This window comes from Oncorhynchus mykiss, chromosome 15, assembly GCF_057628025.1.
Source record: "Oncorhynchus mykiss isolate SJ-2025 chromosome 15, ASM5762802v1, whole genome shotgun sequence".
Taxonomy (NCBI): Eukaryota; Metazoa; Chordata; class Actinopteri; order Salmoniformes; family Salmonidae; genus Oncorhynchus; species Oncorhynchus mykiss.
Window position 1 is genome coordinate 73222185 of NC_143036.1, and position 27662 is coordinate 73249846.

At 43.1% G+C, this 27662-nt stretch overlaps 2 protein-coding genes across 2 annotated transcripts in view; one reads left to right on the plus strand and one right to left on the minus strand.

The window, feature by feature from the left end:
- LOC110490714 (uncharacterized) overlaps positions 1–27662 on the minus strand; it is a 72035-nt gene that overhangs the window by 42794 nt on the left and 1579 nt on the right. The window lies entirely within an intron of this gene.
- LOC110490815 (YY1-associated factor 2) lies at positions 401–26526 on the plus strand. The gene is made up of 4 exons (XM_090199166.1): positions 401–566; positions 955–1080; positions 17822–17977; positions 24594–26526. Exons 1-4 carry the CDS (start codon positions 541–543, stop codon positions 24868–24870), a joined length of 585 nt encoding a protein of 194 aa, XP_090055292.1. The 5' UTR covers positions 401–540; the 3' UTR covers positions 24871–26526.

The window sequence follows — 27662 nt, forward strand, 5'->3', positions numbered from 1 at the left end:
CAGTTATTAACTATGTATATAATCTGTAGCCTCTCCATCACAGTAGGAAACATGAATAGGGCTTAACATTCAACTATGCAATAATGTTAATGTCATTTGCACTATGTCTGTCTACTGCGTTAAATGTCAGATCATCATAAATCAAAAGGATGGAATCTCATTTTCTCCACCGCCGCAATAATGATTGGGAATTCACCCGTCGAAGACATTGAACAATCTCAAGAAGTTTATGATAAAATGTCAAATGACACCTCATTAGACCCTAATAATGCATAATTACTGTTACATTAGCGTATGTGTTACAAAGACGAGTGTTATTACAAATGTATCAATTCGAATCAGGAATGTCTGTTCCTGTCTGCGCTATATCCTCAGGAAATGGCTTCAAATGTGATTGGACAAACCGCGTCATGTGACCATCCTCCAACTGGAGTTTCCACGACAGCTGGGAGCCGTGCGATACCTCCTCGCGTATTGCTTTCTTAAAGAATACGTAGGGACTGTCCTTATTTCAACATCCGCAAACAAACTTTTGGCGGCATGGGAGACAAGAAGAGTCCAACCAGGTAATGTCTGACTCATTCATTGCGCTGATGACATTGATGCTTGGAAGTGGACACCATGACACATAATTGAAACAATCCTCTCTGTGTGTGTGTGTGTGTGTGTGTGTGTGTGTGTGTGTGTGTGTGTGTGCGTGCGTGCGTGCGTGCGTGTGTGTGTGTGTGTGGGGGTGGTAGCCGCGGTGTAGCAACCATGGCGGACTGTCTGTTTTATTGCGGTGTCAAATCATAGCGCGAGCTCGTAAAACAGAACAATTTCGGAACACTGAATGGATCATCTTCCCAGATGTTTGACAACGCAAGCTTATAGCCTACACATGATGCACACGCAGCACCCTGAACTGGGGATGTGAAACTGATGTGCTTTATGTCCTTTTTGTTTTGTTCGAAGGCCGAAGCGTCAACCAAAGCCTTCGGCGGAAGAGGGAAATTGGGACTGTAGCGTTTGCACATACAAGAACACCGCGGAGGCTTTCAAGTGCATGATGTGCGATGTAAGGAAAGGGACGTCAACACGGTACGTGGATACGATTCATTTTGCTCGATGATAAATGCTATTATGTTCGTGCAAATGGATAGTCTACACGCGTATTTGTAAGTATTGTTGTATCAGGTTGTGTCCATTAATTTTAGTTTATGAAATGATGCATGTAAACATGAGAAATCTGGATGTATTTTATGCTGCACAGTGTGTGTGCGCGATTGTCTAGTAACCTCATTTGTATTGTGTTCCATGGAACAGCATGGATGCTGATTATGAAATGGAGTGCATCTAAGAACACAGGGAGTATCCTTAAAAAAAACATGGTCATCACTATAACCTATTGTAGTTAGAAAAACAACCTCTATTTGTACGCATAGTCAAGCACAATGCAAAAACAAGTTTTAAATTAATGTTCCTAGTTGATACTAACTCTATGTAGGCCAATTCTGAGGACAATCGGCAATAATACGTGTAAGTCTTTATCTACAATAGAGAGGTGAAGTGACATGACCAGCTATTATGCAGTCATTATAGAGTAGTTACCAGGTCTCTCTTGAAAGAGATGCTATCTCAATGAGACTACCTGAATAAATAAAGATGAAATAAATACAAATCATGTCACAGTAGGTCCTTCCCCTGAAACTAGGCTACCCTTGCCTTGAAACTAATCATGAAAAATGCTCTGTAATCACGTGTCATCGTTGTTTGAAGAAGGATGTGGAGCCAGGTCCGATGTGTTAATTGAAAAAAGGTTACAGGTAGTTCGAGTTTCACTCTGATTCATTGCTTCCTTTGAAAACTTGAACTGCAACTTTCCTTCCAGACTAGAAAGGCATAGCATGGTGGTGTCCCAAATGGCACCCTATTCTCTATGTAGTGCACTACTTTATCTCAGGAGAACCATCACCTGCTTTAAGCACCAGCTGTCAGCAGCTCACAGATCACTGCACCTGTACATAGCCCATCTATAAATAGCCCAAACAACTACCTCTTCCCCTACTGTATTTATTTATTTATTTTTCTCCTTTGCACCCCAGTATTTCTACTTTGCACACTCATCTACTGTCAAATCTACCATTCCAGTGTTTTACTTTATATATTGTATTTACTTCGCCACCATGGCCTTTTTTTGCCTTTACCTCCCTTATCTCAACTCATTTGCTCACATTGTATATATACTTATTTTTCTACTGTTTTATTGACTGTATGTTTGTTTTACTCCATGTGTAACTCTGTGTTGTTGTTTGTGTCGAACTGCTTTGCTTTATCTTGGCCAGGTCACAGTTGTAAATGAGAACTTGTTCTCAACTTGCCTACCTGGTTAATAAATAAAGGTGAAATAAACAATGTAAAAAAGTATGCTCACAGCCATGGGGATTGGAATAACAAGGATGGAATATCTCAGGTTTTGTGTCTTTCATGTTATAATGATGAAACCCATGAGAGTGTAATGTGTGGGCATCCCAAATGGCACCCTATTCCATGTAGTGCACTACATTTTCAGAGAGTTTTGTAGTTCGTTCCAGTCATTGGCAGCAGAGAACTGGAAGGAGAGGCGGCCAAAGGAGGAATTGGCTTTGGGGGTGACCAGAGAGATATACCTGCTGGAATGCGTGCTACTGGTGGGTGCAGCTATGGTGACCAGCGAGCAGAGAAAAGGCGGGACTTTACCTAGCAGGGTCTTGTAGATGACCTGGAGCCAGTGGGTTTAGCAACGAGTATGAAGCGAGGGCCTGCCAACGAGAGCATGTAGGTTGAGTAGGGTGTTGGAGGCTATTTTGTAAATGACATCGCCAAAGTCTTAGATAAAAGACGTAGATGGTCATGAACAGAAGCTAGTTGATATGCTCACATCCTGTCTGGGGTTAAAATGACCTTAACACCTCATCTGAGTGGAGAGAGAGAGAGAACATTAGTCTTCTAGAGCAGCACACACTGCGCACACACACACACTGCACACACACACACTATGCACACACACACTGCAGACACACACAAACTGCAGACAACACACACACACACTGCATACAGACACTCACACACTGGGGTGGCAGGTAGCTTAGTGGTTAGAGCGTTGGACAAGTAACCGAAAGGTTGCAAGATCGAATCCCCGAGCTGACATGGTAAAAGTCTGTTGTTTTGCCCCTGAACAAGGCAGTTAACCCACTGTTCCCCGGTAGGCCGTCATTGAAAATAAGAATTTAATTTATTCTTAACTGACTTGTCTAGTTAAACAAAGGTATAAAAAAAAAAAGAAAATAAACAAAAAGACACGCTTTGATAAGGCTGGTGGTGTTGATGAAGTCAGGGGAAAAGGGAAAGGGGAGTGGAGGGCAGGAGGCAGGTTGGTATTTAATCATCATGGCTCTCGTCATCCATCTTATGTCATGGTGGTGTTGATGAAGTCAGGGGAAAAGGGGAGGGGGAATGGAGGGCAGGAGGCAGGTTGGTATTTAATCATCACGGCTCTCGTCATCCATCTTATGTCATGGTGGTGTTGATGAAGTCAGGGGAAAAGGGGAGGGGGAATGGAGGGCAGGAGGCAGGTTGGTATTTAATCATCACGGCTCTCGTCATCCATCTTATGTCATGGTGGTGTTGATGAAGTCAGGGGAAAAGGGAAGGGGGAATGGAGGGCAGGAGGCAGGTTGGTATTTAATCATCATGGCTCTCGTCATCTATCTTATGTCATGGTGGTGTTGATGAAGTCAGGGGAAAAGGGGAGGGGGAATGGAGGGCAGGAGGCAGGTTGGTATTTAATCATCACGGCTCTCGTCATCTATCTTATGTCATGGTGGTGTTGATGAAGTCAGGGGAAAAGGGGAGGGGGAATGGAGGGCAGGAGGCAGGTTGGTATTTAATCATCATGGCTCTCGTCATCCATCTTATGTCATGGTGGTGTTGATGAAGTCAGGGGAAAAGGGAAGGGGGAATGGAGGGCAGGAGGCAGGTTGGTATTTAATCATCATGGCTCTCGTCATCCATCTTATGTCATGGTGGTGTTGATGAAGTCAGGGGAAAAGGGAAGGGGGAATGGAGGGCAGGAGGCAGGTTGGTATTTAATCATCACGGCTCTCGTCATCTATCTTATGTCATGGTGGTGTTGATGAAGTCAGGGGAAAAGGGGAGGGGGAATGGAGGGCAGGAGGCAGGTTGGTATTTAATCATCATGGCTCTCGTCATCCATCTTATGTCATGGTGGTAGAGGATCTAGTGGTCCAGGGGACATCATCCATATTATGGCATGGTGGTAGAGGATCTAGTGGTCCAGGGGACATCATCCATCTTATGTCATGGTGGTGTTGATGAAGTCAGGGGAAAAGGGGAGTGGAGGGCAGGAGGCAGGTTGGTATTTAATCATCACGGCTCTCGTCATCCATCTTATGGCATGGTGGTAGAGGATCTAGTGGTCCAGGGGACATCATCCATATTATGGCATGGTGGTAGAGGATCTAGTGGTCCAGGGGACATCATCCATCTTATGTCATGGTGGTAGAGGATCTAGTGGTCCAGGGGACATCATGCATCTTATGGCATGGTGGTAGAGGATCTAGTGGTCCAGGGGACATCATCCATCTTATGTCATGGTGGTAGAGGATCTAGTGGTCCAGGGGACATCATCCATCTTATGTCATGGTGGTAGAGGATCTAGTGGTCCAGGGGACATCATCCATCTTATGTCATGGTGGTAGAGGATCTAGTGTTCCAGGGGACATCATGCATCTTATGTCATGGTGGTAGAGGATCTAGTGGTCCGGGGGACATCATCCATCTTATGTCATGGTGGTAGAGGATCTAGTGGTCCAGGGGACATCATCCGTCTTATGTCATGGTGGTAGAGGATCTAGTGGTCCAGGGGACATCATCCATATTATGTCATGGTGGGAGAGGATCTAGTGGTCCAGGGGATATCATCCATCTTATGTCATGGTGGGTAAGGATCTAGTGTTCCAGGGGACATCATCCATCTTATGTCATGGTGGTAGAGGATCTAGTGGTCCAGGAGACATCATCCATCTTATGTCATGGTGGTAGAGGATCTAGTGGTCCAGAGGACATCATCCATCTTATGTCATGGTGGTAGAGGATCTAGTGGTCCAGGTTAAATAAAGGTTACACACACACACACACACACTCTGACCAAAAAGTTATTTTGTTGGCATTTATGTATGTCCCCATAACTAGTAAAACATAATCAAACCAAATTCTTTCACTTACTTGCTGTGCTGTTTTGTTGTTCATTTGTTCATTTGTTCAGTCTCAACCAGGATTTCATCATACATGTCAAGCAGTGAAGTTTCAGCTCTGTCTGTCCGTGGCCTCTCTTCCTTGGTGCCCACTGTCACTGTGTCCGTTTCCATCTTGTCCAGCTGTGTCTGTCCGTGGCCTCTCTTCCTTGGTGCCCACTGTCACTGTGTCCGTTTCCATCTTGTCCAGCTGTGTCTGTCCGTGGCCTCTCTTCCTCGGTGCCCACTGTCACTGTGTCCGTTTCCATCTTGTCCAGCTGTGTCTGTCCGTGGCCTCTCTTCCTTGGTGCCCACTGTCACTGTGTCCGTTTCCATCTTGTCCAGCTGTGTCTGTCCGTGGCCTCTCTTCCTCGGTGCCCACTGTCACTGTGTCCGTTTCCATCTTGTCCAGCTGTGTCTGTCCGTGGCCTCTCTTCCTCGGCGCCCACTGTCACTGTGTCCGTTTCCATCTTGTCCAGCTGTGTCTGTCCGTGGCCTCTCTTCCTCGGTGCCCACTGTCACTGTGTCCGTTTCCATCTTGTCCAGCTCTGTCTGTCCGTGGCCTCTCTTCCTCGGTGCCCACTGTCACTGTGTCCGTTTCCATCTTGTCCAGCTGTGTCTGTCCGTGGCCTCTCTTCCTCGGTGCCCACTGTCACTGTGTCCGTTTCCATCTTGTCCAGCTGTGTCTGTCCGTGGCCTCTCTTCCTCGGTGCCCACTGTCACTGTGTCCGTTTCCATCTTGTCCAGCTCTGTCTGTCCGTGGCCTCTCTTCCTCGGTGCCCACTGTCACTGTGTCCGTTTCCATCTTGTCCAGCTGTGTCTGTCCGTGGCCTCTCTTCCTCGGTGCCCACTGTCACTGTGTCTGTTTACATCTTGTCCAGCTGTGTCTGTCCGTGGCCTCTCTTCCTCGGTGCCCACTGTCACTGTGTCCGTTTCCATCTTGTCCAGCTGTGTCTGTAACATTTTCCGTAAACCCTGTTTTCCTGTTCTGCATCAAAGTAGCGGTCCTTGTACCTAGCATCAGCATGTTGGCGACACAGGAAAGAGGCTCAGAGAGAATGCCACAGAATCGCTTGTTCACAGCTTTGAGTACTTTAGTAAGTTTAACCCCACGGTCTGTGTGGGCAGTTGTGTTGAGCAGGCGCGTCACTGCCATGACAGAGGGTATCACGTCTGTGTGGGCAGTTGTGTTGAGCAGGCGTGTCACTGCCATGACAGAGGGTATCACGTCTGCTGCAGACACAGTTGAGTAGCTTATTTCTCCAGTCAGTTGTTTGAATGGAGCTAGCTAGTGTGTTCATGTTTCCATGTTTCAAACATGTTCTCAAATGCCATTGAAATGGCAGCAGCGGTATGAGAACCAGCACATTCTTGAGCAATACGGCTTTGCTCAGTACGAAATCCTTGTCGATCCACTGTGCTGTCACACTCTGCATGCTCATGGGGCTGACATCGCTGGTGCAAATGTCAGTCGTGAAGCTAATAGCAGTGACGCCCATAGCAAGTAGCTAATAGATGTGCATTTCAACAATACTGTGTAACTCCGGTAGGGCAACATCTGAAAAATAGCGCCTACTTGATAGTGTGTACCAGGGCTCAAGATGCTCGGCCAGTCGGCGAAAGCCAACATCATCCACGACAGAGAACAGTTGATTATCAAGGACTATGAATTCCATTATCTTGACATTCGTGGATTTTGCCTTTGAGTTGTCTCTCTGAATTTCTTTTTTTCACTCTTTTCAAATGACTGCTGGACTTGAACTTGTTTAGTTGTTGGAAGGTGTGCACTTAGTATTGTTCTGTGTAGCTCTGTATTTATCGTGCCGTCATTACGTCATCTACCTACGTTATATAGGTATGTACGTCATCTACCTACGTTATATAGGTATGCACGTCATCTACCTACGTTATATAGGTATGTACGTCATCTACCTACGTTATATAGGTATGTACGTCATCTACCTACGTTATATAGGTATGCACGTCATCTACCTACGTTATATAGGTATGCACGTCATCTACCTACGTTATATAGGTATGCACGTCATCTACCTACGTTATATAGGTATGTACGTCATCTACCTACGTTATATAGGTATGTACGTCATCTACCTACGTTATATAGGTATGCACGTCATCTACCTACGTTATATAGGTATGCACGTCATCTACCTACGTTATATAGGTATGTACGTCATCTACCTACGTTATATAGGTATGCACGTCATCTACCTACGTTATATAGGTATGCACGTCATCTACCTACGTTATATAGGTATGCACGTCATCTACCTACGTTATATAGGTATGCACGTCATCTACCTACGTTATATAGGTATGCACGTCATCTACCTACGGTTTATATAGGTATGCACGTCATCTACCTACGGTTTATATAGGTATGCACGTTATATAGGTATGTACGTTATATAGGTATGTACATCATCTACCTACGTTATATAGGTATGCACGTCATCTACCTACGTTATATAGGTATGCACGTCATCTACCTACGTTATATAGGTATGTACATCATCTACCTACGTTATATAGGTATGCACGTCACCTACCTACGTTATATAGGTATGTACATCATCTACCTACGTTATATAGGTATGCACGTCACCTACCTACGTTATATACTGTAGGTATGTACATCATCTACCTACGTTATATAGGTATGCAGGTCATCTACCTACGTTATATAGGTATGTACATCATCTACCTACGTTATATAGGTATGCACATCATCTACCTACGTTATATAGGTATGTACATCATCTACCTACGTTATATAGGTATGCACGTCATCTACCTACGTTATATAGGTATGTAGGTCATCTACCTACGTTATATAGGTATGTACATCATCTACCTACGTTATATAGGTATGCACATCATCTACCTACGTTATATAGGTATGTACATCATCTACCTACGTTATATAGGTATGCACGTCATCTACCTACGTTATATAGGTATGCACGTCATCTACCTACGTTATATAGGTATGCACGTTATATATCCCTAATCTTACGTCATGGTGGGTAAGGTTGTCCAGGGGACATCTGCCAAAGCCTAGCTGACTGTGAATGTACAGTACCAGTCAAATGTTTGGATACACTTAAATATCGAAGGGTTTTTCTTTATTTCTACTATTTTCTAAGTTGTAGAATAATAGTGAAGACATCAAAACTATGAAATAACACATATGGAATCATGTAGCAAAAAAAGTGTTAAACAAATCAAAATATATTTTAGATTCTTCAAAGTACCCTTTGTCTTGATGACCGCTCTGCACACTCTTGGCATTCTCTCAACCAGCTTCATGAGGTAGTCACCTGAAATGCATTTAAATTAACAGGTTGTTGTTAAAATTACATTTGTTGTCATTTTTTCCTTCTTAATGCGTTTGAGACAATTAGTTGTGTCATGACAAGGTAAGGGTGGTATACAGAAGATAGGCCTATTTGGTAAAAGAACAAATCCATATTATGGCAAGAACAGCTCAAATAAGCAAAGAGAAACGAGTCCATCATTACTTTAAGACATGAAGGTCAGTCAATCCGGAACAGTTCAAGGACTTTTAAAGTTTTTTCAAGTGCAGTCACAAAAACCATCAAGCGCTATGATGAAACTGGTTCTAATTAGCGCCACCACAGGAAAGGAAGACCCAGAGGTACCTCTGCTGCAGAGGATAAGTTCATTAGAGTGACCAGCCTCAGATATTGCAGCCCAAATAAATGCTTCACAGTGCTCAAGTAACAGACACATCTCAACATCAACTGTTCAGAGGAGACTGCGTGAATCAGTCCTTCATGGTCAAATTGCTGCAAAGAAACCACCACTAAAAGACACCAATAAGAAGAAGAAACTGGCTTGGGCCAAGAAACACGACCGAAGGACATTAGACTGGTGGAAATCTGTCATTTTGGTCTGATGAGTCCAAATTTTAAGATTTTTGGTTCCAACCACTGTGTCTCAATGAGACGCAGAATAGGTGAATGGATGATCTCCACATGTGTGGTTCCCACCGTGAAGCATGGAGGAGGAGGTGTGATGGTGTGGGGGTTCTTTGCTGGTGACACTGTCTGATTTATTTAGAATTCAAGGCACACTAAACCAGCATGACTACTACAGTATTCTGCAGCAATATGCCATCCCATCAGTGGGACTATCATTTGTTTTTCAACAGGACAATGACCCAACACACCACCAGGCTGTGTAAGGGCTATTTGACCAAGGAGAGTGATGAAGTGCTGCATCAGATGACCTGGCCTCCACAATCACCCTACCTCTACCCAATTGAGATGGTTTGGGATGAGTACGACCGTAGAGTGAAGGAAAAGCAGCCAACAAGTGCTCGGCATATGTGGGAACTCCTTCAAGACTGTTGGAAAATCATTCCTCATGAAGCTGGTTGAGAGAATGCCAAGAGTGTGCAAAGCTGTTATCAAGGCAAAGGGTGGCTATTTGAAGAATCTCAAATCTAAAATATATTTTGATTTGTTTAACAGTTTTTGGGTTGCTACATGATTCCACATGTGTTATTTCATAGTTTTGATGTCTCCACTATTATTCTACAATGTAGAAAATAATAAATAAAGAAAAACCCTTCAATGAGTAGGTGTGTCCACATCCCAAATGGTACCCTATTCCCTATATAGTGCACTACTTTTGACCAGAGCCTGGCACCATGATGTCAGTGTTATTGATTCACAGTCAGGAAATGGCTGCCACCCTGGTGTTGTCCCTGAGTGACATCTTGGTTTCATGGACAACAAGAGAAACAAAGCCATGCAAGAATAGCTAGCTCTCTCTCTCTCTCTCTCTCTCTCTCTCTCTGTCGCTCTGTCTTTCTCTTTCTATGTCTGTGTGTGTGTGTGTGTGTGTGGTTTTATTACCAAAGGTTGAACATTATCCTTCCCCTTCATGCAAAACCAATTATCCTGGTTTAAAGAGCAGTTTTCAAATGAGCCAGCTAACAGTGTGGAGGCAGACCCAATTGTCTCCATTGCCTCTGTGACTGGAATGTTGTGTGTACACGGGTCTGTGTGTATGTCATTTGTGTGTGTGTTTGCGCGCCTGTGTGTGTCTGCGCCCGTGTGTGTGTATGTTTGTTTGCGCCCCTGAGTGTGCGCCTGTGTGTGTCTGCGCCTGTGTGTGTGTGTGTGTGTTCGCCCCTGTGTGTCTAGTCTCTGAATTGAGGCTGCTACAGCAGCTGCCAGACACCAAGAGCGAGGCTCATTAGTATGCTAGGGCTTAATCAGTGTGATGTCATCAGTGGAACAGAGATTTTCATCAGGACAACAGTCTTAAAGCAGGCAGGGGGTCACCACCATTACAAACAACTCAACCACCACTGCACACACACAGGAAGATAACAGAGGGAGAGGAGAGAGAGACATCAAATTCCCTCCACACACAGAAGACAAGGGGCTGAGAGAGAGAGAGTCTGAGACCTCTGCTCCAGCAGGGCCAAGCACTTGCCATCTGCCCAGAACAGCAACACAGTTCACGTTTGCCAGCTGATGGTACTTAGCGTCTCTGAACAAAGTGCCGGCCGTAATTTGGCAACCGAGTGCGAACCGATTTTACGTGTAGAAATGGACGAAAATGCCGGCACTCAGACACCTTCAAAAAACACTGCGCTGTCAGCGACTGAACGGCAGACAAACGGTAGACTATCATTCAGTGAGATGTATTCTCAAGAGAGACAGGAAGAGATCTCAGTGCTGTCCTCCCTTCCTCTTCCTTTCCGCTCATCTCTTTCCTCTCTTCCTTTCCTCTCCTCTCAGAGAGACAGTCTACTTCAGCAAGGCCAAGCGCTAACCCTCTGCCCTCTACAGCAACAACAACACAGCTCCTACCAGAGGTGATGCTAGCAAGATGGCCAACAAAGGAGGTCGCGGTAGTTAATGAAGGGCCAATAGCAACATGACTCGACCCGCGTCTCCCGCCCGTCCACACACAGCACACTCCAGGGGGTTGGCTGGCTCTTCCAGGGAGGGAGGAGGGCTCTTCCAGGGAGGGAGGAGGGCTCTTCCAGGGAGGGAGGAGGGCTCTTCTAGTGGGGAAAGAGCCAGACAGCTGGTGTACTAAGTCTAATGTAGGACATGGATTATGGAGGATATTAATATGACCTTTCTGTTTCCCTCTGGCTTCATTTAGCTTGAGATATTATATATATATATCTCAAAGATTATTTTAGCTTGAACAATGTAAGATCATTGCATGGTCACTGTCATTTGTAATCCGGTTTTAATATGGAATTAGTTACATAGGTCTAAAGTTACCTGTATCTGTGTCAAACAGGCCTAACTTTACTCCCAGATGAATGAGTTGGTACTGAGCTCATTTGGGATAGAAGAGGGGAGGAGAGAGATGGAGGTAGAAAGAGAGCTGGAGAGATAGACACGGGGAGAGGGACATGGGGAGAGAGAGGGACACGGGGAGAGAGAGAGAGACACGAGAGAGAGAGAGACACGAGAGAGAGAGAGACACGGGGAGAGGGAGAGACACGGGGAGAGAGAGAGAGACACGGAGAGAGAGAGAGAGAGACACGGGAGAGAGAGAGAGACACAGAGAGAGAGAGACACGGGGAGAGAGAGAGACATGGGGGGAGAGAGAGAGACACGGGGAGAGAGAGACACGGGGGAGAGAGAGAGAGAGACAAGGGAGAGCGAGACGAGGGAGAGAGAGAGAGAGACACGAGAGAGAGAGAGAGAGACACGAGGGAGAGAGAGACACGAGGGAGAGAGAGACACGAGGGAGAGAGAGAGACACGGGGAGAGAGAGAGACACGGGGAGAGAGAGAGAGATACGGGGAGGGAGAGAGAGACATGGGGAGAGAGAGAGACACGGGGAGAGAGAGAGACACGGGGAGAGAGAGAGACACGGGGAGAGAGAGAGACACGGGGAGAGAGAGAGAGAGACACAGGGAGAGAGAGAGAGACACCGGGAGAGGGGGACAGGGGAGAGAGAGAGATGGTTGGGTTGCGTGCAGCCAGCAGTTAGATTAAGATGAATGTTTTACAAAACTGAGGTTTAGCAGAGCTGCTCTCTCTGATGCTGCTTGAGAAGATAGAACCAGAATTGAAAGCACGTTGTCAACGAGGCTGTACTGTCTCCAGGATGGGAGGATGGCAACAGACGCCAGGGAGGAAGAAAGGAGTGTAGAGGGAGATGAGAGGGAGGAAAGACAGAGGGAAGAGAGAAGAGACGAGGGAGAGAGGAGGGGGTAACCAAAACGAACATGACAAAAGAGCTTGTGACATGCAGTTGAATTGGCACGGCAGTAAACACTCCGCCACGCGTTACTGCCGGGCCATTAAAGACACGCCATTAGCCACATTATGAGATGAATACAGGAAGGCAAATTACACACCATTCTTTAATGATTATCCCACTCTGCGTTCAGGTATTTTACAGCCATTGGAGAGGAGACACCAAGTTATTCCACTGCTTTCACTGCTCTGGCTTCTAGTCATTAGAAAACAATATAACACTCTTCATGAAGGGTGAACTGCTGCTAGACAACTGTTAGAAACAGCGCGTTCCAAACATTAGCCGTCCGGCTAGCAGTCTAATAACTGGGTGTGTGAAGACCAAGTTGTATTTGACCTTCCAACCCACCAGCTGTCCACTAATGAGTTCTCTGACACTTTCAGCCCAAGGGAAGGAACAGTCATCATTCTACTGTAGCCAGTATTGTGCCAGAATATTTCCACAAGTTCAGACGGATATTTACTGAACTTCACCTGAGGCCTCATATGACAGCTTGAATGATGGGGGAACTGCTCAAATGTGTGAGCAGTGAACACACACACACACTCCATGTAGGCTTTTGCAGGACCTCTCTGGAGAAAAGGTCTGTTGTACTGAAAATACAGTTGTCATGTGGATACTGTTTACCCATGCCTATTTCAGACTTTCAGCAGTGAATGTTATATTATGTAAATTGTACAGTACACTGCGTGGGCATCTGCCTCCACCAATCATGGGGCATACTTACAAATATCCTCCACACAGTGCATGTAAGCCATCTTTTTATCCCTACACCTACACCATACTAAACTGTACAGTACGCTGTGATGCAACATGGAATAGAATGCAAATGTGTGTGTGTGTGTGTGTATATAACTGTGTATAACTATAAAGTGAGAAAATGACTCTATAGGACTCCCAGAGGAGGCGAAGTCTAGGGCATAGTGGGCCAAATGCTGTGGAGGTGCCATAAACTATAGGAAGCAGAGAGCAATCTCTTTCACACACACACACACACACACACACACACACACACACACACACACACACACACAGCTCCAATGGAGAGCAGCATAACAGTAGCAAGTTCTGGCAGGGAGAGACATTAATCATGTCACTGGATCCCAGGAGGAGGAGTCACACACACACACACACACACACACACCGAACACTGAGCTTGTAGGTTGACTGATCTGTGGGAGGACAGAGGACTCTGCTCTGATTAACACTGTATTATTCAGCTTACACCGGGCTGATCCCAGATCTGTATGTGCCAACTCCTCTCGCTGTCTATGGCAAGACAATGATAGTCAGGTGGCCAAACCTCCAACAGATCAGGGGCTAATCTTTCATTAGTCTTCAATTGAATGACTTGCACTATGTTGTCTAAGGGGAACTGGTGTTTTTGTGTGGACTGTGTTAAAGAAAGAGCAAAAACGACATCAGATGATCTCAGGTTGACCTCATGAGACGTACTGCAGCAGGACAACACTTTGAGAGCTGACCGTTTCAGCCAGCTGTGGTCTAACAGCAGCCCTGAGACATAATGCAGCAGGACAACACTTTGAGAGCTGACCGTTTCAGCCAGCTGTGGTCTAACAGCAGCCCTGAGACATAATGCAGCAGGACAACACTTTGAGAGCTGACCGTTTCAGCCAGCTGTGGTCTAACAGCAGCCCTGAGACGTACTGCAGCAGGACAACACTTTGAGAGCTGACCGTTTCAGCCAGCTGTGGTCTAACAGCAGCCCTGAGACGTACTGCAGCAGGACAACACTTTGAGAGCTGACCGTTTCAGCCAGCTGTGGTCTAACAGCAGCCCTGAGACATAATGCAGCAGGACAACACTTTGAGATCTGACCGTTTCAGCCAGCTGTGGTCTAACAGCAGCCCTGAGACATACTGCAGCAGGACAACACTGAGAGCTGACCGTTTCAGCCAGCTGTGGTCTAACAGCAGCCCTGAGACGTACTGCAGCAGGACAACACTTTGAGAGCTGACCGTTTCAGCCAGCTGTGGTCTAACAGCAGCCCTGAGACATAATGCAGCAGGACAACACTTTGAGAGCTGACCGTTTCAGCCAGCTGTGGTCTAACAGCAGCCCTGAGACATACTGCAGCAGGACAACACTTTGAGAGCTGACCGTTTCAGCCAGCTGTGGTCTAACAGCAGCCCTGAGACATACTGCAGCAGGACAACACTTTGAGAGCTGACCGTTTCAGCCAGCTGTGGTCTAACAGCAGCCCTGAGACATACTGCAGCAGGACAACACTTTGAGAGCTGACCGTTTCAGCCAACTGTGACCTAACAGCAGCCCTGAGACATACTGCAGCAGGACAACACTTTGAGAGCTGACCGTTTCAGCCAGCTGTGGTCTAACAGCAGCCCTGAGACATACTGCAGCAGGACAACACTTTGAGAGCTGACCGTTTCAGCCAGCTGTGGTCTAACAGCAGCCCTGAGATGTACTGCAGCAGGACAACACTTTGAGAGCTGACCGTTTCAGCCAACTGTGACCTAACAGCAGCCCTGAGACATACTGCAGCAGGACAACACTTTGAGAGCTGACCGTTTCAGCCAGCTGTGGTCTAACAGCAGCCATGAGACGTACTGCAGCAGGACAACACTGAGAGCTGACCGTTTCAGCCAGCTGTGGTCTAACAGCAGCCCTGAGACATACTGCAGCAGGACAACACTTTGAGAGCTGACCGTTTCAGCCAGCTGTGGTCTAACAGCAGCCCTGTGAGACACCAGTGTTATGCCTGGGTCAATGAGTCATCAGGACCCACGGTGTTGATAAAGGCAGGTCCTGGTGTCTCTCTGTTTTAACATGACTGTAAAACACAACACCCTCATTAGAGAGGCTGACAGACAGGGGGAGGGAAGAGTGGGAAGAACAGGATGTGCAGTCATCCAGAGAGAGAGAGAGAGAGCCTTGCTATTGAGAAAGGCCGCCGTAGGCAGACCTGGCTCTCAAGAGAAGACAGGCTATGTGCCCACTGCCCACAAAATGAGGTGGAAACTGAGCTGCACTTCCTAACCTCCTGCCCAATGTATGACCATATCAGAGACACATATTTCCCTCAGATTACACAGACCACAAAGAATTTGAAAATAGCTCACATATCTAATGGGTGAAATACCCTACCAGAGAGAGAGAGAGAGACTTAGGGTACTTCTGTTCATTAGTCATTTCAATGAAATACATACCAATTGATTGGTGAATAATGTGAAGTGTCAGGGCAGTGTAGAGACTAGAGACGGTGATGTAAGATCTAAAGGCACCTCCTCATTATTTATCTTTGCTGGCTGAAAGGAAATCCACTCTGTCTGGCTGCTGTTTGGTGCTTTTATTTAAACCCCTCCTTGATGTCCTAGTTTCATAGTGGCAGACTCCATTAGCCATTCTAGAACAGATTCCAGGAGTGGGCTATTGATTGAAAATCACACTCCCACACAGTGGTTCCAACACACAACATTACTGTCAGAACATAGGCTAGCACGCCGAGCCAGACACTGAGGAAAATCATCCTATTGGAATCAATGCCTCAGTTACTGTTCCTGTCCCAGCCCGGCCTGATGTGGTGTGTACATGCTAGGCCAATACGGGACACACACACACACACACTGGAGACCTATAGCACGTGCTTTCTCTGATTGGGTTAACTGCTGTGCTCTGTTAACCACTCCACCTCTGTACAACATGACAGTATCAGTCCTGTCAGCAGGCTCCTCTGTCACCTTGCAGCCGCTCCTGTCATCCATCCCAATGTGTTTGGGGAGTCGGGACGGAGATGATTTTCAACACACACAACAACATGAATTATGTTATTACTGAGAGATTGTTCTCCGGCTGATTAAAGTTGTCAGCATTGGTTAGTTCCGTGGTGGGCTGTGCTGTGACGCTCTCTCTTTCTCTCTCTCGCTCCCTCTCTCTCTGTGTCTCTGGCAGTATATAGGCCATGTGATACATGTCCATGCTGGCTGGCCTTGATGCAGTTACTGTAAGGGGATTTTCAGAACAACACTTGAATGTAGCTTTTTCAGGCTGTAGTGTAATTGAGGCCATTATGGTCATCTAAACAATGCCTTCCTCTTCCCTTAGCGACTCGGTCCAGCTATAGTTGTCATGGTTTCTGTGTGTCAGAAAGTCAAGTACTGTTCTGTTTGAGAGTATTCAGAAGATAAACGGATCCATCACAGATAAGCATACTGATTATTAGCACTGCAGAAACAAGGAGTATTTTCTAGGCTAAACTGTTTCTCCATCTTACTACAGCGTGATTGGAACTGACTAGAGACAAGCTGATGACAATTACTCTCATGGTGGTGAATTTGGTACAAAATGTGCTGGTTGAGTTTCTGCATGCCTCGAGGGCTCATCTGTGAAATGTCAGCGTGTGTGTGTTTTGTTCTAGAGGGAACCACTGAAAGGAAAGATCACTCTGCAGTCAGTACAGAGACTGTATGGTGTAGTAATCTCACCATGGCAGAACACAACACACACACACAACACACAACACACACAACACACACACTGACTGTATGGTGTAGTAATCTCACCATGGCAGAACACAACACACACACACACAACACACACACACGGACTGTATGGTGTAGTAACTTCACCATGGCAGAACACAACACACACACACACACACAACACACACACTGACTGTATGGTGTAGTAACCTCACCATGGCAGAACACAACACACACACACACACACAACACACACACTGACTGTATGGTGTAGTAACCTCACCATGGCAGAACAGCAGATGGGTCTGTCAGCACTGTGGGCTGGGCTGGCATTCACACTAGTGATTTGTCCGTCCCTAAAGTAGCAGAGTACAGGACCAGACAGCTCATGTACACAGTGCTACTGGAATAATTGCATAATGCATGTTTTTGTGAAGCATTTCGACAGAGGAGGAGGACATGGGGTAGCTGCTTCTTCAGGGAGTAGGTTTGACTACACCCACAGATTGCATTCAATGCTGTATGTTCTTTTAAGTATAAAGCTGGGTGGTTCGTGGTCACTGCTTCGGCCTTTTCACTTGATATGTTGGCCTAGTTCTGTTTTTCCCATAAGTGACGTCATTGTTGATTGCTGTATCCAAGTTTCCAGCTTTTTCAAACGTTATTGTCGACACTACATTAAGGTGTACTTTATAAATGGCTTAGAAACGGCTAATTACTAGATAGTTTGTAAATATAACACATTGGTTTTGCTCGCTAAACGCTTCCCTGTCTCACTAATGGTACGGTGTGCTCCTACAGGAAGCCTCGTCCTGTCTCCCAGCTGGTTGCTCAGCGGGTAGCGCCGCAGTTCGCCTCGCCCACGCTGCTGCCCAAGAAGGACAAGAAGGACAGAACGGACCAGGAGAAGAATGACAAAGAGCCCACAGTGAAGAAGAACAACCACAAGAAGATGAGGTAAACATTCACAGATAAACAACTGTTTATCATGAACCTGTTGCATTTAACCTGTAGTAGTAGTAGTATGGTGTGATTAGTAGTAGTAGTATGATAGTATGATTAGTAGTAGTAGTATGATAGTGTGTAGTAGTAGTAGTAGTAGTAGTATGATAGTGTGTTGTAGTAGTAGTAGTAGTAGTAGTATGATTGTGTTTAGTGGTAGTAGTAGTAATATGGTAGTAGTAGTAGTAGTAGTAGTATGATAGTGTGTAGTAGTAGTATGATAGTGTGTAGTAGTAGTAGTAGTAGTAGTAGTATGATAGTGTGTAGTAGTAGTAGTAGTAGTAGTAGTATGATTGTGTTTAGTGGTAGTAGTAGTAATATGGTAGCAGTAGTAGTAGTAGTAGTAGTAGTAGTAGTAGTAGTAGTAGTAGTATGATAGTGTTTAGTAGTAGTAGTATGATAGTGTTTAGTAGTAGTAGTATGATAGTGTTTAGTAGTAGTAGTAGTAGTAGTATGATAGTGTGTTGTAGTAGTAGTAGTAGTAGTATGATTGTGTTTAGTGGTAGTAGTAGTAATATGGTAGTAGTAGTAGTAGTAGTATGATAGTGTTTAGTAGTAGTAGTATGATAGTGTTTAGTAGTAGTAGTATGATAGTGTTTAGTAGTAGTAGTATGATTGTGTTTAGTGGTAGTAGTAGTAGTAGTAGTAGTAGTATGATAGTGTTTAGTAGTAGTAGTATGATAGTGTGATTAGTAGTAGTAGTATGATAGTGTGTAGTAGTAGTAGTAGTAGTATGATAGTGTGTTGTAGTAGTATGATAGTGTGTAGTAGTAGTAGTAGTAGTAGTAGTAGTATGATAGTGTGTTGTAGTAGTAGTATGATTGTGTTTAGTGGTAGTAGTAGTAATATGGTAGTAGTAGTAGTAGTATAGTGTGATTAGTAGTAGTATGATAGTGTGATTAGTAGTAGTAGTAGTATGATAGTGTGATTAGTAGTAGTATGATAGTGTGATTAGTAGTGGTAGTAGTATGATAGTGTGATTAGTAGTAGTAGTAGTATGATAGTGTGATTAGTAGTAGTATGATAGTGTGATTAGTAGTGGTAGTAGTATGATAGTGTGATTAGTAGTAGTAGTAGTATGATAGTGTGATTAGTAGTAGTATAGTGTGATTAGTAGTAGTATGATAGTGTGATTAGTAGTAGTATGATAGTGTGATTAGTAGTAGTAGTAGTGTGATAGTGTGATTAGTAGTAGTATAGTGTGATTAGTAGTAGTATGATAGTGTGTAGTAGTAGTAGTATGATAGTGTGATTAGTAGTAGTAGTAGTAGTATGATAGTGTGATTAGTAGTAGTATGATAGTGTGATTAGTAGTAGTATGATAGTGTGATTAGTAGTAGTAGTAGTAGTATGATAGTGTGATTAGTAGTAGTAGTGTGATAGTGTGATTAGTAGTAGTATAGTGTGATTAGTAGTAGTATAATAGTGTGTATTAGTAGTACTATGATAGTGTGATTAGTAGTAGTAGTAGTAGTATGATAGTGTGATTAGTAGTAGTATGATAGTAGTAGGAGTGTGATAGTGTGATTAGTATCAGCATGATAGTGTGATTAGTATCAGCATGATAGTGTGATTAGTATCAGCATGATAGTGTGATTAGTATCAGCATGATAGTGTGATTAGTATCAGCATGATAGTGTGATTAGTATCAGCATGATAGTGTGATTAGTATCAGCATGATAGTGTGATTAGTATCAGCATGATAGTGTGATTAGTATCAGCATGATAGTGTGATTAGTATCAGCATGATAGTGTGATTAGTATCAGCATGATAGTGTGATTAGTATCAGCATGATAGTGTGATTAGTATCAGCATGATAGTGTGATTAGTATCAGCATGATAGTGTGATTAGTATCAGCATGATAGTGTGATTAGTATCAGCATGATAGTGTGATTAGTAGTAGCAGTATTATGATAGTGTGATTAGTAGTAGTAGTAGTAGTATGATCGTGTGATTAGTAGTAGTAGTAGCAGTATGATAGTGTGTAGTAGTAGTAGCAGTATGATAGTGTGACTAGTAGTAGTAGCAGTATGATAGTGTGTAGTAGTAGTAGTAGTAGTATGATAGTGTGATTAGTAGTAGTATGATCGTGTGATTAGTAGTAGTAGTAAGGTGTGATTAGTAGTAGTAGTAAGGTGTGATTAGTAGTAGTAGTAGTAGTTTGATTAGTAGTATTATGATAGTGTGATTAGTAGTAGTAGTAAGGTGTGATTAGTAGTAATAGTAAGGTGTGATTAGTAGTAGTAGTAGTAGTAGTTTGATTAGTAGTAGTAGTAGTAGTAGTTTGATTAGTAGTAGTATGATAGTGTGATTAGTAGTAGTAGTATGATAGTGTGATTAGTAGTAGTAGTATGATAGTGTGATTAGTAGTATGATAGTGTGATTAGTAGTAGTAGTATGATAGTGTGATTAGTAGTAGTAGTATGATAGTGTGATTAGTAGTAGTAGTAAGGTGTGATTAGTAGTAGTAGTATGATAGTGTGATTAGTAGTAGTAGTATGATAGTGTGATTAGTAGTAGTAGTAAGGTGTGATTAGTATTAGTAGTAAGGTGTGATTAGTAGTAGTAGTAGTAGTAGTATGATAGTGTGATTAGTAGTATGATAGTGTGATTAGTAGTAGTAGTATGATAGTGTGATTAGTAGTAGTAGTATGATAGTGATTAGTAGTGGTAGTATGATAGTGTGATTAGTAGTAGTAGTATGATAGTGTGATTAGTAGAGGTAGTATGATAGTGATTAGTAGTGGTAGTATGATAGTGTGATTAGTAGTAGTAGTATGATAGTGTGATTAGTAGAGGTAGTATGATAGTGATTAGTAGTGGTAGTATGATAGTGTGATTAGTAGTAGTAGTATGATAGTGTGATTAGTAGTAGTAGTATGATAGTGTGATTAGTAGAGGTAGTATGATAGTGATTAGTAGTGGTAGTATGATAGTGTGATTAGTAGTAGTAGTATGATAGTGTGATTAGTAGAGGTAGTATGATAGTGATTAGTAGTGGTAGTATGATAGTGTGATTAGTAGTAGTAGTATGATAGTGTGATTAGTAGTAGTAGTATGATAGTGTGATTAGTAGAGGTAGTATGATAGTGATTAGTAGTGGTAGTATGATAGTGTGATTAGTAGTAGTAGTATGATAGTGTGATTAGTAGTAGTATGATAGTGTGATTAGTAGTAGTAGTATGATAGTGTGATTAGTAGTAGTAGTATGATAGTGTGATTAGTAGAGGTAGTATGATAGTGATTAGTAGTAGTAGTATGATAGTGATTAGTAGTGGTAGTATGATAGTGTGATTAGTAGTAGTAGTATGATAGTGTGATTAGTAGTAGTAGTATGATAGTGTGATTAGTAGTAGTAGTATGATAGTGTGATTAGTAGTGGTAGTATGATAGTGTGATTAGTAGTAGTAGTATGATAGTGTGATTAGTAGTAGTAGTATGATAGTGTGATTAGTAGTAGTAGTATGATAGTGTGATTAGTAGTAGTATGATAGTGTGATTAGTAGTGGTAGTATGATAGTGTGATTAGTAGTAGTAGTATGATAGTGTGATTAGTAGTAGTAGTATGATAGTGTGATTAGTAGTAGTATGATAGTGTGATTAGTAGTGGTAGTATGATAGTGTGATTAGTAGTGGTAGTATGATAGTGTGATTAGTAGTAGTAGTATGATAGTGTGATTAGTAGTAGTATGATAGTGTGATTAGTAGTAGTAGTATGATAGTGTGATTAGTAGTAGTAGTATGATAGTGTGATTAGTAGTGGTAGTATGATAGTGTGATTAGTAGTAGTAGTATGATAGTGTGATTAGTAGTAGTAGTATGATAGTGTGATTAGTAGTAGTAGTATGATAGTGTGATTAGTAGTAGTATGATAGTGTGATTAGTAGTGGTAGTATGATAGTGTGATTAGTAGTAGTAGTATGATAGTGTGATTAGTAGTAGTATGATAGTGTGATTAGTAGTAGTAGTATGATAGTGTGATTAGTAGTAGTAGTATGATAGTGTGATTAGTAGTAGTAGTATGATAGTGTGATTAGTAGTAGTAGTATGATAGTGTTTAGTAGTAGGAGTGTGATAGTGTGATTAGTAGTAGTAGTATGATAGTGTGTAGTAGTAGTAGTATGATAGTGTGATTAGTAGTAGTAGTATGATAGTGTGTAGTAGTAGTAGTATGATAGTGTGATTAGTAGTAGTATGATCGTGTGATTAGTAGTAGTAGTAGTAAGGTGTGATTAGTAGTAGTAGTAGTAGTAGTAGTAGTAGTAGTAAGGTGTGATTAGTAGTAGTAGTAGTAAGGTGTGATTAGTAGTAGTAGTAGTAGTAGTAGTAGTAGTATGATAGTGTTTAGTAGTAGGAGTGTGATAGTGTGATTAGTATCAGCATGATAGTGTGATTAGTAGTAGTAGTATGATAGTGTGATTAGTAGTAGTAGTAGTATGATAGTGTGATTAGTAGTAGTAGTAGTAGTAGTATGGTGTGTTAAGTAGTAGTACTATGATAGTGTGATTAGTATCAGCATGATAGTGTTTAGTAGTAGTGGTATGATAGTGTGATTAGTGATAGCATGATAGTGTGATTAGTAATAGCATGTTAGTGTGATTAGTATCAGCATGATAGTGTTTAGTAGTAGTGGTATGATAGTGTGATTAGTAGTAGCATGATAGTGTGATTAGTAGTAGCATGATAGTGTGATTAGTATCAGCATGATAGTGTTTAGTAGTATGATAGTGTGATTAATAGTAGTATCAGCATGATAGTGTTTATTATTAGTATGATAGTGGGATTATTACTAGTATTATTAGTGTCAGTTTAGCAGTATCAAAGTAGTATGATAGTAGAAAGGTACAGTTGAAGTCTGAAGTTTACGTACACTTAGGTTGAAGTCATTAAACCTCAATCCACAAATGTCTTGTTAACAAACTATAGTTTTGGCAAGTTGGTTAGGACATCTACTTTGTGCATGACACATTATTTTTACAAAAATTGTTTACAGACAGATTATTTCATTTATAATTCACTGTATCACAATTCCAGTGGGTCAGAAGTTTACATACACTAAGTTGACTGTGCCTTTAAACAGCTTGGAAAATTCCAGAAAGTGATGTCATGGCTTTAGAAGCTTCTGAATGGTTAATTGACACCATTTGAGTCAATTGGAGGTGTGCATGTGGATGTATTTCAAGGCCTACCTTCAAACTCAATGACTCTGCATGACATCATTGGAAAATCAAAAGAAATCAGCCAGGACCTCAGAAAAAAAATGTGTGGACCTCCACAAGTCTGGTTCATCCTTGGGAGCAATTTCCAAATGCCTGAAGGTACCACGTTCATCTGTACAAACAATAGTACACAAGTATAAACACCATGGGACCATGCAGCTGTCATATCGCTCAGGAAGGAGAGGTGTTCTGTCTCCTAGAGATGAACGTACTTTGGTGCAAAAGTGCAAATCAATCCCAGAACAACAGCAATACCTTGTGAAGATGCTGGAGGAAACTGGTACAAAAGTATCTATATCCACAGTAAAACAAGTTTTATATCGACATAGCCTGAAAGGCCGCTCAGCAAGGAAGAAGCCACTGCTCCAAACACGCCATACAAAAGCCAGACTACCGTTTGCAACTGCACATGGGGACAAAGATCGTACTTTTGGAGAAATGTCCTCTGGTCTGATGAAAGGAAATTAGAACTGTTTGGCCAGAATGACCATCGTTATGTTTGGAGGAAAAAGGGGGAAGCCGAAGAACACCATCCCAACCGTGAAGAACGGGGGTGGCAGCATCATATTGTGGGGGTGCTTTGCTGCAGGAGGGACTGGTGCACTTCACAAAATAGATGGCATCATGAGGCAGGGAAATTATGTGGATATATTGAAGCAACATCTCAAGACATCAGTCAGGAAGTTAAAGCTTGGTCGCAAATGGGTCTTCCAAATGGACAATGACCCCAAGCATACTTCCAAAGTTGTGGCAAAATGGCTTAAGAACAACAAAGTCAAGGTATTGGAGTGGCCGTCATAAAGCCCTGACCTCCATCCCATAGAAATTTGTGGGCATAACTGAACAAGCGTGTGCGAGCAAGGAGGCCTACAAACCTGACTCAGTTACACCAGCTCTGTCAGGAGGAATGGGCCAAAATTCACCCAACTTATTGTGGGAAGATTGTGGAAGGCTACCTGAAACGTTTGACCCAAGTTCAACAATTTAAATGCAATGCTACCAAATACTAATTGAGTGTATGTAAACTTCTGATCCACTGGGAATGTGATGAAAGAAATTAAAGCTGAAATAAATCATTCGCTCTACTATTATTCTGACATTTCACATTCTTAAAATAAAGTGGTGATTCTAATTTACCTAAAACAGGGAATTTTTACAAGGATTAAATGTCAGGAATTGTGGAAAAACTGAGTTTAAATGTACTTGGCTGAGGTGTATGTAAACTTCCGACTTCAACTGTATATGGTTTCCACATATTTCATAAGCGCTCCAGTTTGTGTGGTTTACCCCTATCCTCTCTCTCTCTGTCAAAGGCTTATAACATCCATCTGTCTCCTCTCCCTCCATCAGGCCCAGGTTAAAAAACATTGACAGGAGCAGCGCTCAGCACCTAGAGGTCACGGTTGGAGACCTGACTGTCATCATCACAGACTTTAAGGAGAAAACCAAACCTCCCCCCTCCTCCACCACCACCACACCCCCCACCTCTACCACCCCCTCCAGCACTGTGTCTGTGTCTGCAGAACACCACAGTGGCTCCAGCTCAGACAACAACACTGAGAGAGGGGTCTCACGGTCATCTTCACCCCGGGGAGAGGGCTTCTTAGTCGGGACAGAGTCCCACTAGACCACCCCAATTGGAACCCCAGCCCCCCTCCCCAAGTTGGAGGCCCTGGACCACCAAACTCCTAGCCCAACAGACCCTCAGACCTCTAACCCCTAGACCTTGGCCTGGATCCCCAACCCCTAGACCTTGGCCTGGATCCCAGACACCGAGACCTTGGCCTGGATCCCCAACCCCTAGACCCTGGCCTGGACCCCCAACCCCTAGACCCTGGCCTGGACCCCCAACCCCTAGACCTTGGCCTGGATCCCCGACACCGAGACCTTGGCCTGGATCCCCAACCCCTAGACCTTGGCCTGGATCCCCGACACTGAGACCTTGGCCTGGATCCCCAACCCCTAGACCTTGGCCTGGACCCCCAACCCCTAGACCTTGTCCTGGATCCCCGACCCCTAGACCTTGGCTATGACTACTCATGGCTTAACATAGGCCACTCTAACCTCACTCCTCTGTCCTCAACTCTGATATGTAATGTTATCTCTGGACTTGCACATTTACTGTAGTACTAGCTACAGGTTACAGCTAGATCAACACATTTAGGAGCTACAGGTTACAGCTAGATCAACACATTTAGCAGCTACAGGTTACAGCTAGATCAACACATTTAGCAGCTACAGGTTACAGCTAGATCAACACATTTAGCAGCTACAGGTTACAGCTAGATCAACACATTTAGCAGCTACAGGCTACAGCTAGATCAACACATTTAGCAGCTACAGGCTACAGCTAGATCAACACATTTAGCAGCTACAGGCTACAGCTAGATCAACACATTTAGCAGCTACAGGCTACAGCTAGATCAACACATTTAGCAGCTACAGGTTACAGCTAGATCAACACATTTAGCAGCTACAGGTTACAGCTGGATCAACACATTTAGCAGCTACAGGCTACAGCTGGATCAACACATTTAGCAGCTACAGTTTATAGCTAGCACTACTACTACCAACCTTGAGTTGTGGTTTGCTTTTGGACAAAAAAAACCACCACAATCTGAAGTCTTGTTTTAATGAAATTTCTCTGATTAACTTTAGGCCAATTTAACTGACTTTTAAAAACTATTTTTTGAAACCTGTGTTCTAAACATGAAGTAATGTCATTACATTTAGCTGATCTTAGCCCATTGTACAGCTCTGTTTTAATGTGTTATAACATCACGTCAGTGTTCGTATCCATGTCAACATCGGAACTTTCAACCTCCTGTCCAATGACAACTGTCGTGACATGATGATTATGGTTCAGAGTTCTTCAGTTTGTGTTGCATTATGGGAGAAAACATGAGGTACATGTGGAGAGGATGGAAAACCTATGGGCTCTCTTTTGGTACTTGTCTCTCAGTTGTAAAGTGTCATTTATTGATTGAATGTGTTGGAGACTGAATTGTATTGTCATTGACTCACATCAGCCGGGACCTGGTGTGGTTTTATCATTCATGAGAAAATGTTCTTCAAAACAGCGTCTGTTTTTGAATTGTGTCCGTTTTAACACCACCTCAAATGGTTGATCATAACCGTGTCACAACATTCACTGTTACATTTTCTATACTTTGTTTTGTTTCTACCAAGCTTTGCTGTTTAGAAATGTATGGACGACTTGGTTGATTACATGGTTCAATGTCTATAAAGAAAGATATAAATAATGGCATTATGTATTGGAAAAGAGTTCTGCTTTCTGTCTGTTGTTCGTGTTTCTATAACAACAGGGTTCTAGACTTTTAACAGCTTGTCCTGGATATGAACCAGGGTTCTAGACTTTTAACAGCTTGTCCTGGATATGAACCAGGGTTCTAGACTTTTAACAGCTTGTCCTGGATATGAACCAGGGTTCTAGACTTTTAACAGCTTGTCCTGGATATGAACCAGGGTTCTAGGGAACGTATGTTTGGATGGTCATTGATGAACAATAATGGGTAAGTAGTGAAAGCAATTCTAGCCACAGTGTTTGACCGACACAATTGGCCTGATGTACAGTATTCACACACCTTGACTTTTTCCTCATTTTGTTACAAAGTGGGATTAAAATGGATGAAATTTTATTTTTTTGTTGTCAACGATCTAGATAAGTATTCAAACCCCTGAGTCAATACATGTTAGAATCCCATTTCTTCCTCTCTGGCGACTGAGTTAGGAAGGAGGCCTACATCTGTGTAGTGACTGGGTGTATTGACACACCATCCAAAGTGTAATTAATAACTTCACCATGCTCAAAGGGATATTACATTTCTGTTTTTTTATTTGATTGTTTACCCATCTACCAATAGGTACCCTTCTTTGCGAGGCACTGGAAAACCTCCCTAAACTTTATGGTTGAATCTGTGTTTGAAATTCACTGCTTGACTGAGGGACCTTTCAGATAATTGTATGTGTTGGGTTCAGAGATGAGGTAGTCATTCAAAAATCATGTTAACAACTGTTATTGCACACAGAGTGAGTCCATGCAACTTATTAGATGACTTGTTAAACACATTTTTTACTCCCGAACTGATTTAGGCTTGTCATAACAGGGTGGTTGAATACTTATTGACTCAAGACATTTTAGCTTTAATTTTTTAAATTCCACTTTGACATTGTGGGGTATTGTGTGTGGGCCAGTGACACATCTCAATTTAATCCATTTTAAATTCAGGCTGTAACACAACAAAATGTGGAAAAAGTCTAGGGGTGTGAATACTTTCTGAAGGCGCAGAGTAGATCTTTCCTTTGTCTGGCCCTCCGGTGGCTACCGAGGATGAAAAGCCAGCCTTTTTACATACCGATAGCGCCATCTAGTGGATAACCTCTAACCCACATCAAATA

Excerpts from the sequence above, each read along its gene's own strand:
- LOC110490815 (XM_090199166.1), top strand. The coding sequence starts at position 541 with ATGGGAGACAAGAAGAGTCCAACCAG. Across the intron at positions 1,081-17,821 it reads AGGAAAGGGACGTCAACACG|GAAGCCTCGTCCTGTCTCCC; the intron begins GTACGTGGATAC and ends GTGCTCCTACAG. Across the intron at positions 17,978-24,593 it reads AACAACCACAAGAAGATGAG|GCCCAGGTTAAAAAACATTG; the intron begins GTAAACATTCAC and ends TCCCTCCATCAG.